The sequence below is a fragment of the Neophocaena asiaeorientalis genome, unplaced genomic scaffold, assembly GCF_003031525.2.
Source record: "Neophocaena asiaeorientalis asiaeorientalis breed wild unplaced genomic scaffold, Neophocaena_asiaeorientalis_V1.1 scaffold303, whole genome shotgun sequence".
In the NCBI taxonomy this organism is placed as follows: domain Eukaryota; kingdom Metazoa; phylum Chordata; class Mammalia; order Artiodactyla; family Phocoenidae; genus Neophocaena; species Neophocaena asiaeorientalis.
In genome coordinates, this window is record NW_020174420.1 from 1,856,609 (window position 1) to 1,870,631 (window position 14,023).

The following is a 14,023-nucleotide window of genomic DNA, read 5'->3' on the forward strand; positions in this document are numbered from 1 at the left end:
CTGCTCAGGAAATACCTGCGGATAAGCATGGCCAGAGGAAAATAGCTCATGACCCACGTCTTCCCTGCAAAGTGGGAAATGAAACTCCTCATGGTCGGGACTTTTACAGAAACCATCTCTGAAACCCCAGAGGGCCCAGAGGATTGCGGTTGCTTCTTGCCTATCTTCCTCATGCTGGATCAGCCTTTTGTCCAGCTATCAGCGGAACGCCTACCTGAAGCCTCCATTTCCATCACTTGGAGTAAATGCCCCCCAAGCCCAGTCCCATCTTATGCAGTGAGTCCCGTCCCAGCTTGGCGAGGCTTCCAGATTCTTTCCTGGGACCACTGGGAGGGCACATGGGCATTCTACCAATCACTCATGCTACATAACAGCAGAGGTTGGGGAAAGTCAACTTTTCAACAGAGAGGGAAGGGGACAGACATTCCAAGGTCTTATGTGGCAGCTGCTCTCCCGCAAATGCCTCAGGAGGAGACCAGGACCCCAGTGGTACTTTCTACCAAGAATCCAAAGTAACTTGGATTCTTCTCCATCCCCAGGCCCTGGGACGTGGATGTGAGGCCAGGAACCAGGAGCAGAAGGGCTGACGTGATCCTGGGATTAGGCTGGGTAACAAGCATGAGAGCCCAGAAACAGAACATTCTGACTCCTTCTGAGCCCTGGTAGAACCAAGGCTCTTCAGCTAGGTGAGCGGCTTTAAGAGAACAGGCGTGGTTATAAATGTTCAGAGACTGGCAGTGAATTAGGAGTGAGGCCTTCAGCTTGTGGGATTAGCTAACGTCAAAGCTTAGAGCAGACAGCAGGCCTGGACGTTATGTGGGTAGGGAGGAAATGAGACAGGATGAAAGGAACACCATCCTTGTGATCCAGCTTCCTTCCCAACACTTGGAAAGGGTGGTGTGGAGTCCTCTCCGGTTTCCCTCAACCAGTCAGAGAAACAGCTCTAGTCTGAGGCCTATTCAGTCTGGAGAGGGGAGCAGCAATGGGTCTGTAATCACAATGAACTGGTCAGAGAGGGAGCTGGGATCCTCTCAAATATCAAAACAGTAGAAGCCTCTGCAAGTAAAGGTAGCTATCTCCTTGGCCCTGATCATTTAGCCTCCAACCTTGGTCCCTGACACCAACCTGTCATCCAGCTCCACTGGCTCAGGGTCAGCGAAGCCCGGTCAGGTTTCTAGTCCTGTGGCCAGAGTTGTTATGCATTTTTGGGTAAGGTTTAAAACCACACTTGCCTCATGCCTTTACTATGGGAATGAATGAGAACTGCTGGAGGCCATAGAAAGATGCAGTAGCTTCCAGAAGACAGATTCCAGTCCACAGGCTGGAATCTCAGAGTTGAAATATTTGTTTAGAATCTGTTATATACCAGGTTTCTCAGATGTGGCAGATTTCTTCAAAGTGTCAGAAGCTTCCCAGGAGAAAACGTAGTCCCTCATGGAGCCCCAAATCAGCTCCTCTCTGCCCTGAGCGTCTCCCATGAATGAAAGAGCAGCTCCTGGTCTGATATTGCTGGGCCTCCCACATTGTCAGAGACCCTCACAAATGCAGGAAGCAGAGAGGAGAAGCCAAATCGTACATTTACAGTTTGAATCTCCAAGCCCCATTTTATAGAGGGATATTCTATCATCTAAGATGCCCTAAACAGAAGTAGAATATTTTATTGCAGTGGTCTGCTTACTGGTCTCCCTGCTTCCAGACTCCCCACACCCTGATCTCTGCCCCTCACCACGATCAGACGGATTTTTCTTCAGTGTTCCTGTCCTTGTCTCTCTCCTGCCTAAAGTCCTTCACTGGCTCCACATCACCTATAAGCCAGAGTTCAAGCTCTTTAACACGACCCAAAAGGATCTTTATGATCTGACCCCAGGTGCCTCCTTAGCCCAAGCCCTCCCTGCTCAGGTCATATATTGATACTCTATACTCCAACAGTGCCAAACTACCTATAATTTGCCAGGCACTCCATACTTTCCAATATGCTAATCCCTCTACCCGGAACTTCTTAAAATTACTTCAGTCTCTGTACTTCCCTTGAACTGTGCATATTCTTCTATCGTTATGCTTATCACCCTGTATTGTAATTTATTTGCTCAGGTCTGTCTTTCTTACCAGATGGTGAGCCCTTTGAGTACAAGGACTGTGAGTTCTTCAGCTTTGTGTCTCAGTCCTAGCACAGTGCCTGGTATCTAGAAAGCATTCAATATGTATTTGTGGGGTGAATGGATGGCAGGATGGAAGATGGATGAGAGCCGTCTTAGAAAAAGCTTAGCCTGAGGACAAGGTAGTTAAAGTGCCCATGTAATAGACCCCCTGGAGAAGATGACAAATGGCCTCTTCCTGAAAGCTCAGGCCCTTGAGGAGAGAACCGAGCTGTAGCCTAGGTGCTTAAGCCAGGAATGGGGAACTTTGGGATAACACAATGACTTCTGGGGGTCACTTCCCTTTTCCTCTAGATAAAAGGACTTTGGGGAGAGAGCTGGCCGGGGGCACCTGTGCCAGGAGGGTTACGGTGCAGAATCTGCTCAGGGCTCTGTGCCCAAACCCACAGTTTGCTGGTCCAACGAACGCTCTCTTCTTCCTGCAGAGCCTCCTCCCAAGAGGCGTCCATCTCTGGTTCTGGGAAGACTTCTCACAGTCCGTGCTGCAGTCATCTTCCTGATGCTGGTCCCGGTCGCCTCCGTCCTGCTGCAGGCCATTCTCTGTAAGTCCTCAGCTTCCACCTGGGCTCCATCCTTCCCCACGGCCAGTCGGCTCCCTCTCTCCCCCGCTCTCTGGTGGTCTCTCCTGCCTCTGGCTTTTTCATTTGTCTTGTTTCCCCTCTTTCCACGTGCAGTCAGAGGGTCCCCTCCCACCTCCACACCGCCGCCGTCCCCCGTAAGATCAGCTTCCTTTCCAGTTCCGGGGAGATTTTCCCGACAGGGATCAGCACGCTTGTGCTCTAGGACACGCTCTTTTGTCCCCAAGAAATGTTCGCCCATCTCCATCCTGTGTCATTCCCTCCTTCCTCTCTGAGTTTCATGTCCCTTTGATCGAGAGCCTTGTGGGTGGCCCCCAACAGTGAGCATGATGTTTCCTGACCCCACAGGGGATGGTGTCCCAACTGCATCCTCAGCCCCAACTGACTAGATGGAGAACCTGGCCAACAGGTTAGGGCTAGGGTTAGGGTTAGGGTTAGGGATCACTGCCCACCCCCCACCACAGGACCGCTTCTCTTCACTCTCCTGCTCCCCCAAAGGTCATGTCAAGGGAGACTTCCTACTTCTTCATTGGATGTGTGATGTACCTTTCTCCGTCTCTGGCTTTGCCAAGCCTCACGGCCTCTGCTTCTTCTGCCTCTCATTAGGTCTCCAGAAAGCAGGTGGAGGGAACATCTGCACTCTCCCTTCAAGGCCTCGGGACATATTTGGTCTTGGACTTGGAGGGTCTGAGCAGGGTCTCCTCTGCTTTGAGCCCACTTGGCTTATTTTTGGTTTCCTCTATGGCACCTAAGCCTGTGGCCTGAACAGAGTGTGACAGGGGGTGGGACAAGGGAAGAGAAGAAGTGGTTTCGTAATTCTCCCTTTTTGTATTCTCTGGAGAAGAGATCATCTCCAGATTAGAAGTCTGCATAGGCTCTCCCTTCCATAGCCGCGAGGGGCTTATGGGTAGTCATAAGCCGTGCGGCCCAGAGGGACATGGGAAGTATGACAAAGGGGTGTTTGAAGGCATCCCTTTACCAAATGCGCCGTGAACATGCAAAGAAAATTTAGAACTGGATTCTAACCCCCTCTTCTGCTTACCCGTGAGAGCCTCTAACAGAGAGCCCGTGTTTTGTCGATCTTTGCATGATCTGCCTCTCCCAGAGTTCCTGGTGCACGGAAGGTGCCCATCACGTGTTTGTTGAATGAATACATTATGAATGAGTGGAGGGTAGGCAACTGCTCCTTGGGTTGGGTCCTTGGGAAGCTTGAGCCCATCCCTTCCCTCCCCTTCCTTTTATTACCCTGGCAACAGCCCCACTCCAGTCCCTGGGGATCCCCTTGGCTGACCTCTTGACTGTCTCATATCCAGATCCTTGGTTTTGGGCACAGTATCAGATGTCAAGACCAATGCCCAGTTGCTGAAAGGTCGTGTGGACAACATCAGCACCCTGAGTTCTGAAATAAAGAGGAATAGAGGTGGCGTGGCGGCAGCTGGCATTCAGGTCCAGATGGTGAGTGCCAGCCTGGATCGTATGCGTTCTCAGATCTGGAGGTTGGAAACCAGCGTGAAGGAAGCCAATGCACGGCTGCAGATACTAACGAGTAGTTGGGAAGAAGTCGATAAGTTCAATGCCCAAATCCCGGAGCTAAAAAGAGATTTGGATAAAGCCCGTGCTTTAAATGCAAAGGTCCGGGGACTCCAGAGAGGTTTGGAGAATGTCAGCCAGTTGTTCCAACAGCAAAGTAAGTGACTCAGAAAAGAACGTTGCCAGTTGACCAGTGGCCCGTGGGACCTTGCCACTCTTAGGCATGACATCACTGGGCTGGTGTGTGTGAAGGGAAGGGAGAGAGGAGCAGGGCAGCCATGGCTGGAAAGTTAAGAAGAGAGGGCTCAGCACTGGGTTTGGGGAGGGCTTAGGGGCTGTTCAGGAGAGAAGACGCTAGGGACCAGCCAGGGTTCCCACACCAAGGCATAGAATATGAAGGCATTAGGGAGTCTCTTTGTCCTGATCCAAAGCCAGCCATTTTCCATTAGTCTCTACCTAGAGCCCAGGGGCTCAGACACTTGTGATGGCCAATGGAAAATTACTCCTCCTCACAGGAGAGACAGATTCTTGATTCAGCCTCTCTCGCTCTCCCCTCTCTGAGCCCAGAGACTCTACAAATCTCAGTCAGACTTTCAGGATCTGAGGGAATGTCCCCAAGCTCCTACACAAGGACCCAAAGACCCCCAGAGCCCAGCCCCATTCACTCTGTCTCTGGGATCCCACTCAAGTATCCCTACCTAGCCAGCACCAGAGAAAACAGGAACACCAGAGTACATATTTCACTCTTGTTCTCTAGATGACATCCTACAGATGGTTTCTCAAGGGTGGAAGTACTTCAGGGGGAACTTCTATTACTTTTCTCAAGTCACAAGGACCTGGTACAGTGCCCAGCAGTTCTGCTTGTCCAGGGATTCACACTTGACCTCAGTGACCTCAGAGAGTGAACAGGTGAGTGCTGTCCTGTGGGCTCTAGGAAGGGGGTGTATTGGTAGCTGTATCAGGCAGGATGGGCAAGATTACGCTGCAGTGACAAAAATCCCCAAATAGCGGTAATTCTTCAGAATTACTTCTCACTTGTACACTGCATGTACAATGAGGGTCAGCAAGGGGTTCTGCTCACTGTGGTTACTCAGGGCTTAGGTCAAAGGAGATTTCATCTCAACATATGTTTCCACAATTGCTGAGGTGAGAAAAGGGAACATGGCACATTGTGTGTTGGCCCTTAAAGCTTCTGCTGGAAGCAACGGACATCACTTCAGCTCACATTTCATTGGCCAAATAAATGAGGCAGTATTTGTAGCTTCAAAGAGGGCAGGGTAGTACAATCTTTCCATGTGCCCAGAAAGTAGAAATATTTGTGAATAGCATTAATGACATTGTCTAACCCAAGAAGTCCCGTACCTGGTGAGGCAGAATATTGAACGAGCTCCTTTCATCTGGAGGTGGGCTAGCAGAGCAGGTGAGATCATGGGCTCTGGAGTCAGAGTCTAGAGTCCTAACCCTGTGTCTGGGGGTTCAGGGGCTGTCACTGAGGATGGGTGAAGAGCACCCAGAGAGACAGATGCTCCAACTCGGAGTCGTGGCAGCACCTCTGCTCATTCTGTCTCTCTGCAGGAGCTTCTCTACAGGACTGCAGGCGGACTTCTCTATTGGATCGGCCTGAGCAAAGCAGGGAGTGAGGGGTACTGGTACTGGGTGGATGACTCGCTGTTCAACAAGGTCCAGAGCGTGAAGTAAGCCCTGAGAACCCTCCTTCCCAGACTGACTTTCTTGGGCCAGGGCCAGGGCATGAAGAGTGGAGTGATAGTTCCTACTGACCACAGGGTTTGTGATTCTTCCCCATCCTTGGGCGGCAGGAGCATTGAACAGAGATCTAGCTGACCTCTGCCACTAATTGGATGTAAAACTGGGGACAAATTCATGGCCTCTCGGTGCCCTCTGGGGTTTGGCAGCATGGCCGTCCACCCAGACTTGGCAGGGACCTCGTTCTAAGTTTAGGTCTTTGCACTGTGGGTTCCTATAGGGCCTTGAGAGTTGTGGGCTGGTTTGGCCCTGACTTGGGGGGTGATTGCAGGCTTAGAGATTGACAGATCACTGGTCCCCTTCCTCTCAGGCATGGAAAAACTTGAGATGCTATCACCCGGCACCAAAGCTGGAGTTGAAATCTCTCAGTTATTCATTGGAAATATGTTTTTCTTTGTTTTTTTCCTTTCATAGGTTCTGGATTCCAGGTGAGCCCAACAACACTGGGAACAACGAACACTGTGCCGATATAAAGATGTCCTCATTGCAGTCACGGAATGATGCCTCCTGTGACAAGGAATTTCTTTTTATCTGTAAACGACCCTACATGCCATCAGAACCATGTCAGGACTGGCCCCCAAGCTCAAACTTTAAACTCCAATGCTTGTTGAATTCAAGGAAGTGTGGCTCTCTCCTTCATACTCCAGGGTGATTTTGAACTTTAATTTTTCTTGTTTCGAAATTGTCTTGAAGGCATCCGGGAGTCTATCTGCCTTGGCTAGGAGTTCTCTGACCCCACAGAGTCAGCTGAAATGGAAAGGAGATCTTGGGTTGAAGTGGGAGCTGAGGGTGGAGAGGATTAGAAGTTCACTAATTCACCCAGTGAGGTGAATCCGAACCTGCAATCTGGGGCAGCACCCTGGGGTGTCCCATCCCTTCAGAGAAGCCTCGTCTTCACTGCATGAAAGTTGCTTCGACCACCCAAGCAATTGTCTGGAGACTGAGACTCAGGGCTTTTCTGGTTGACTCCCCAGAATTCCCAGTTGCCTGCTGAGGTGGCTGTGTTCTCAGTGGGAAGAGCTCAGCTCTTGGTGACCCTGTTCATGCCATGTACCCATGGCCCCCTTCATCCACATCCTCTGAGATCTGAGACCCTTCCTCCCTGGGACGGGCTTGACTGGTTCAGATCTGGGGCTGACATGGGAATGTGTCTCCTTAGAGCTGGACCAGCGTCCATGCGCTTCTCCCTCCCCCTCACTCGCTAAACTCTGGGACCAGTCTGTCTGCCGAGCCCTTCTGCCTCCCCTCCTCTTTCTTCTGCATCTCCTCTCTCCCCAGAGGGCAGGGGAAGGGGCCTTCAGTGAAGAGGGCACCTCTGAGCTTCATTAGAATAAAATGCTGCCTAGGAAAAGGTCAGTCTCTTTTGTTGTTTTCTTCCCGCGGGTACAGGTGAATGTGCGGGGAAGAACATCTGCTCTCCCGGACATGAAGTTCTGGGGTGTCCTCAGGAAACAGTTGGGGGTTCAAAATAACAGAGTAGGAATGTTCCAGCCCCAGAAATGCCATGAAATATGAGTAGTACTGATCTCTGGCTTTTATTGAAGTGCAACAGAGCTAGCACTGCAGTGTCTGCGGTGTCACGACCCTCCTGGTCGTCTTTCCTTCCAGATGTTCATGGACCATCTTTTGTTCTCTGCCTTTGCTCCCGATGGGGAGACACATCAAGTTTCCCACTCTTCACAGAGACCGTGATCACAGACATCGGGTCCAAATCCCCCATCCAGGGGCCGAGGCAGGAATCCAGGCCCAGCGGCCCTCCCCTCCTTGGGGTCCTAGTTAGGTGTCCTCTTTAGGGTCCTGGGGAGGGGAACGTTTTCCTTCAGTGACTGTGACCAGCAGCCTGGTGTTCTGAGTGCAAAGGGGTCGGGGCTAAGGTCAGGGGCATTAGGAGGAATCTTGAAGGAACATGGGGCAGTTGGGGTTTTTAAAATATGGTGATGGACGAGGGATGGGCAGTCAGCGATGGCATCCACGAGGGAGCATTTGTAGGCCGGCTCCAGGGACATCTGAGGTCTGAGGGAGCAAGGGCGTCAGGGAAGTGAAGACGGGCAAGTTCACAGGGGTGGATGTGTGGGCATGGAAGGCATCTATGTCTTCCCTAAGAAATACTTGGTTGTTCCCACCCTTCATAATTCGAAGTAGCAAGTTACGGGAGAATGTTATTTCTTCCCAGTGTCGGCTGTGTGCTCATAGCACAAGCTGATGTAGAAATGAAATACAAGTTGTGGGCTCAGGGCTGCCTCTGGGGAGCTATCCCATTGTGTGTCCAATCATGACACTGCTCTCCAACTTGCTGTCACGCCTGGCGTGTTAGTCACCACGTCTGGGCTGCCACGCTGAGTAGCATGGGACCCTGCCCCACGCTCTAGCTTCTTCCCTGAGGTGGGCACTTGTCACCAGGGCAGCAGATTCAGAGGCTTGCATTGTAAGGCCTAAAATTTCACTTATTGCCATGATATTTTCTGAGGCTTACAGGGCCTCAAAAGCCTAACTTTGAGTTTCCCAGCTCTCACCAGATATGTCCCCGCACCTGGCCAATTCCCCTTAACTGGACCCGCTGCACTCCACCCAGTCTTCAACCTACTGGGTTCCGCTAACCCGCCAGTCCAGAAACTGTTCAAACAAGCCCATCACCTCCTCCTGCGGAACCAGGGACACACCATCCTCTTGTTGCTGCAAAGCCGGGCTCTCACGGCTCTTGCTGGCTCCCTCTGCTCCTGGGTGTAACCCCCGTGTGGCCCTGCATGGTATGCAGTATCCTCCTCCAGACTGTGACAGTATGTGACTAGTAAACTGCCGTGAGTATTATCTGCCCAGCGTCAGATGTCATGTGTTTGGCCATCTTGTATTATTTGGGGCAGGAGATGCCTCCCTCACTGACTGAATGCATCCCCTCACAATTCATATGTTAAAACCCTAATCCCCACTGGGATGGTATTAGGAGATGGGGCCTGTAGGAGGTAATTAAGTCACCAGGGTGGAGCCCTCACGATGGGATTCGTGCTCTTATAAGAAGAGACATGAGGGACTTCCCTGGTGGTCCAGTGGGTAAGACTCCATGCTCCCAATGCAGGGGGCTTGGGTTCCATCCGTGGTCGGAGAACTAGATCCCACATGCCACAACGAAGATGCCACGGGCCACAACTAAGACCTGGTGCAGCCAAAGTAAATAAATAAATTTTTTTTTTTTAAAAGAAGAGACATGAGAGCTTGCCTCTCTCTGTCTGCTCTCCATCCTGTGAGTTTACAACGGAAGACAGCCATCCGCAAACCAGGAACAGAGCCCTCACCAGGGACTGAGTCTGCCAGCATCCTGATCTTGGATTTCCCAGCCTCCAGAACCATGAGAAAGAAATTTCTCTTGTGTAAGCCTCTTAGACTGTGATGTTTTTGCTATAGCAGCCTGAATTGACTAAGACACTCACCACTGGGGTAAATAGGAAGCCATAAGAACAAGGCTGGCCAGGAATCTCTGGTTGGTTCTGATGTGAAGGGATGAATGGGACTCTCTGACCACTTCTCTGGAAAAGAATTTGAACTTGGAAATACCCAGGGATTGAGGCAGTTAACAGAGAGAAGTTGAGTTGGAAGGGCCCTGAGTTAGAGAAAGGCTGGAGGGGCCACCATGGGGCACCTGCAGAAACTAAGAATACGCAGAAGCTGTGAGGCAGAGAAGCAAAGCACACGGGGAATATATCTGGCAGAGAAAAGAGAATGGTGCAGAGGAGGGAATAGGCGAGACACAGAGGGGAGGGCAGCAGAGTGAAGGCCCAAGAGCCAGGCTGCTGAGGTTCCTGGAATCTCCTCAGATGCAGTCCAGCCCTCCTGACACTCCTGGGTCCTGTGCCCGTGTACCCTGCGATACGACCTGCCCCCATGACCCTGCCCATTGCTTTTACTGCAAACTGAAGGAGCCTGGGTCAGTGAGGATGTATTTTTATTTGGAGTCTGTGCCCCACTCTGTAACCAAGCAGCGTAGCATTGCCAGGCCCTCCTCCCTTCAGGAAACTGGGACGGCTGCTGCTTTGCCTTGCCGTGTGACCTTGGCTCACTTACCCCCGCAGGCAGGGCTTACTTCTCCAGTGAGGTCACTACATGGGTACCTGCCCTTCTGCTGGCAGTGGGTCCTTACCCAAGAAGTTCAGCATTGACAGAGCTTTAGCCCTTGTCTCAGGTCATGGACACGATACTATGTCTAATGAAATTCCAGGATTGTTTCCATTATAAGCTGGAAAGTTGGGAGCCAAGGATGGGTGAGAATTTTATCTCATCCAAGTTGTGTATTTATTTTATTATAGTATTATATATATTTTTCTGATTCTGCAGGCTACCAATGATCGACATGCCTACTCTGAATGCTGCAATGAAATGCTATTGAAAAATCTATATTTCTGTATTTGAATACAAAGAAGAGGAGAAAAAATATTTGACCCACTCTTACTGATTGACTGATCCTAGCTCTTGTGAACAGGTACATGCTATAATATTTTATTTTTCTGCTTTATTTCTCTATGCATCTATGTATCCATGTATCTATCTATCTATCTTCCTTCTTTCCCCTCCATTCCTCTCTCCCTCTTCCTTCCTCCCTCCTTCCCTCCCTCTTTCTCCCTTTCTTCCACCCTTCCTTCCTTCCTCCCTTCCCTCCCCTCTCCTCCCCTCACCTCTCTTCCCCTTCCCTCCCTGCCTCCTTCCCTCCCTCCCTTCCTTCCTTCCTTCCTTCCTTCTTTCCTTCCTTCTTTCCTTCCTTTCTTCCTTCCCTCCCTCCCTCCTTCCTTCCTTCCTTCTTTTTTTCTCTTTCTCACATCATGCCACAAAGCTATCTGTCTCCAGCCCTGCCCTTGGCTGCCTCTGCTTTGGCGCTGATGCCAGGCGGACTCTCCCCAATGGTGATCTGGGTAGCTCCAAGCTTAGAACCTCACAGCTCTGTAACTTCAGAGGAAAGAACAACAAAAGCCCAGCATTGGGTCACATGCTCAGCCCTGAAGCAGTAATGGAGGTCAGGGACATGGGTTATTTTGATTGAGCCATAGGCTTAATCCTGGGAATTGGGTACGGGCTCAGCCTCACCCCTGCCAGAAGACTGAGCACGAGGGCAGGATGGTTCTCAAGACTGATCCCAGGAGAGATGCCTGAAGGAGGGAGACTGTTAGTTCACAGCTGCCCAGGGCCCTGCTTGCAGCCGTGGGTCTCTTCCTTCCATCAAAACTGCGGGATCAGCCACTCCCAGCTGTTCACCCTGTGTTGTCAGGGGTTGATATGGCTGATCAAAAACTTCTGGGGTGTCTGAAGCTAAGGGTCTGCATCTCTAGGAGGACGGCCCTGTACCATTCAGCAGACACCGGGACAACCAACCTGTGAGAGGTCCCGACCAATGAGTGGTTCTAAGTGTTAATGTATAAGATGTCCATTTGATTTTTTTCTGGCCAGAGAACAGAGAAACCTCTTGGCAAGAAACCTCCTGGTGCTTCTTTCCTGCTGGCAGATTACGTTTTTGTGGGAGAAATAAGAGCTGGGAGCCTGGAGTGGGGAGGGGATTGGGCACAGGGAAGGGGGCGAGAGGAGGAGTCCTGCTGATCAAGCCTGGAGGACGGTGCCCCTTCCTGGCCCAGACCTCGTCCTTCTAGCTGAGCAAGGGTTCTCCAAAGTTCTGCTTTTGAGGTTCTCTCAGCTTCTCAGGCCCAGGAGGAAACAGCTCCTGAGAGGGCTGACGTGGGCCCTTCCTGAATGTGGGGAAACAGAAACCAAGGCAGGCCCCTTCTTTTCTGCTGCTCCCCTGGGCCTCTTACAAGCCTCTTGGGGGGTACCTCTGGCATCTCCCCTCCCACTTGGACACTCCTGGGGTCTCAGGCAGTGCTATTATGGACTTCACATTTTCCTGTGTCCTCTCCTCTCTGCTCAGCTTTCAACTGGCAGGAGGTAGCAGGCTTGTGGATGGTGACTCTGTATTCTCCACACACACACACAAACATGCACATATACACATACCACGCATATATACACACATATATACACATATAAACACATACACATATCACACACACACACACCACACCACACATAAACATACACACATATATGCACACCACACATCACACATAAACCTACACATATACACACACCACACATATATACACACACACACACATATAAACACATACACATACATATCATGCACACATATACACACACACACACACACACACACTGCCATGGCACCACGAGCTGGGTGTAGGCAGGCACGCCCCTCCTCGCCCTGCCGACGAGCTGTGCTCCCGGCTGGCTGTGGCTGCGTTGACAGTGGCCGTCCATGGCACAGGCTCCTGCTGGACCTAAGCTGCTCTCCTGGCCTGGCCGCAGGAGGAGGCACGTTCAGTGTGGCTTCTCCACCACGGAAGCCGGACGGTGGGCTTCTCAGGTGGTGCTCGGGGCCCTATGGGAGGCTGACTCCAGCATTTGGGAAAACACTATGGGAATAAGATGCAGGGACTGAAGGTGAAAACGGGAGAAATCAACACAATTTGGATGGAATAAGCCACTTGCAAGGAAACTGACATCTCGTAAATGGGCCGCTGGTGAGATAGGGGACAAAGACATAATTAGATTTTCATGAGATTAAAAAAATGTGATCCATTTCGATAAGATTGTAACTCTGGACTGATGGGGAACCGACGAGCGAGAATCTGCCGTCATCCTCAGAACTGACGTCAGGAGGGCTGCCTTGACCAGCCATTGGGGCTACTGATTCTGTCCGGCTGGTCACCCCCATGGGGGTGGGGACTTGGGGCTGCACAGCTCCACTGGGATGGCTCACTCCTAGGTCTTGGTCCAGAAGCAGCAGGAACCCCCTGACGCAGTGTTTGTTCCTCCTGGGAGTTACAGGTCTCATTGTAAAGCAGCACATTGGCTTACCCCGCGGTTTCTTCTGAGTTAGTCCTGAACCTGATCAACTGAGGGGAGCACGGATGCAGTCAGCTTGGGGTGAGATCTTGGATTACGTTAGGTCCTCTTTGATGTTTTCTGACATCACTTCTGACACTAGATGTGTGGTGTTCTCTGACATCAGCTGAGTGTCCTACAATTCAATTCAATTCTGACACTCACCCCTGGAGTTAGCACAGACCCCACAGGTGAGGGGCTCAGTCCCACAAGACCGCCCCAACTTCAGATGCCAGGTGCAAGCAGGCTCTCCAGGCAACCACACTTCTGCCCAGATGACGGCAAATCTGGGGAACCCCATGACCCCTCTCAGGTCGATAATTCACTAGAATGACTCACAGAACTCAGGAAAACACTGTAATTACTTTTTTTTTTTTTTTTTTTTGCGGTACGCGGGCCTCTCACTGCTGTGGCCCCTCCCGTTGCGGAGCACAGGCTCTGGACACGCAGGCTCAGCGGCCATGGCTCACGGGCCCAGCCGCTCCGTGGCATGTGGGATCTTCCCAGACCGGGGCACGAACCCGTGTCCCCTGCATCGGCAGGCAGACTCTCAACCACTGGGTCACCAGGGAAGCCCTGTAATTACTATTAAAGTTTATGATGAACAATACAAATGAAGAGCCCCATGCAGAGGTACAAAGGTACAGAAGGGGCCTGGCAGCATGGGAGCCTCTGTCCGCATGGAGGTGGGGTGCAACGCCCTTCTAGTATGTAGGCGTGTTCACCAGCCAGGAAACTTCTTGAAAACTCCTTGAATCTCTCTTGGTGTTTATGAGCTTTTATAACCCAATAAGAGAGGTGAGAGTTTAGTCTTTCTGAGACTATCTCCCATCTAGATGCTATCTAGGGGTGTATTCTCAGTCCCCTTGTTACCATAAACTCAAGTGTTGTTGAAAAGGGTTTGTTTTGAAAAACAAGACACTCCTGTCGCTCAGAAAATTCCAAGCATTTTAGGAGCTCTGTTCTAGGGACCGGGATTGAGACGAAATATGTTTTTTATTCCACTAGAATCCCTTTCTTGTCATGCCAGGTGTGAGGTCCCGAGTGGGCAGAGAG

The 14,023-nt window shown here is 51.1% G+C and overlaps 1 protein-coding gene across 1 annotated transcript; it reads left to right on the top strand.

The window, feature by feature from the left end:
* The first annotated feature begins 2,055 nt into the window (after positions 1-2,055).
* On the top strand, positions 2,056-8,755 carry CD207 (CD207 molecule). Its single transcript, XM_024756415.1, is given in 8 exon segments — positions 2,056-2,074; positions 2,546-2,698; positions 4,048-4,056; positions 4,059-4,421; positions 5,022-5,173; positions 5,840-5,958; positions 6,443-6,591; positions 8,601-8,755. Coding segments are annotated over 8 exon segments (1,119 nt in total).
* Positions 8,756-14,023: the final 5,268 nt, after the last annotated feature.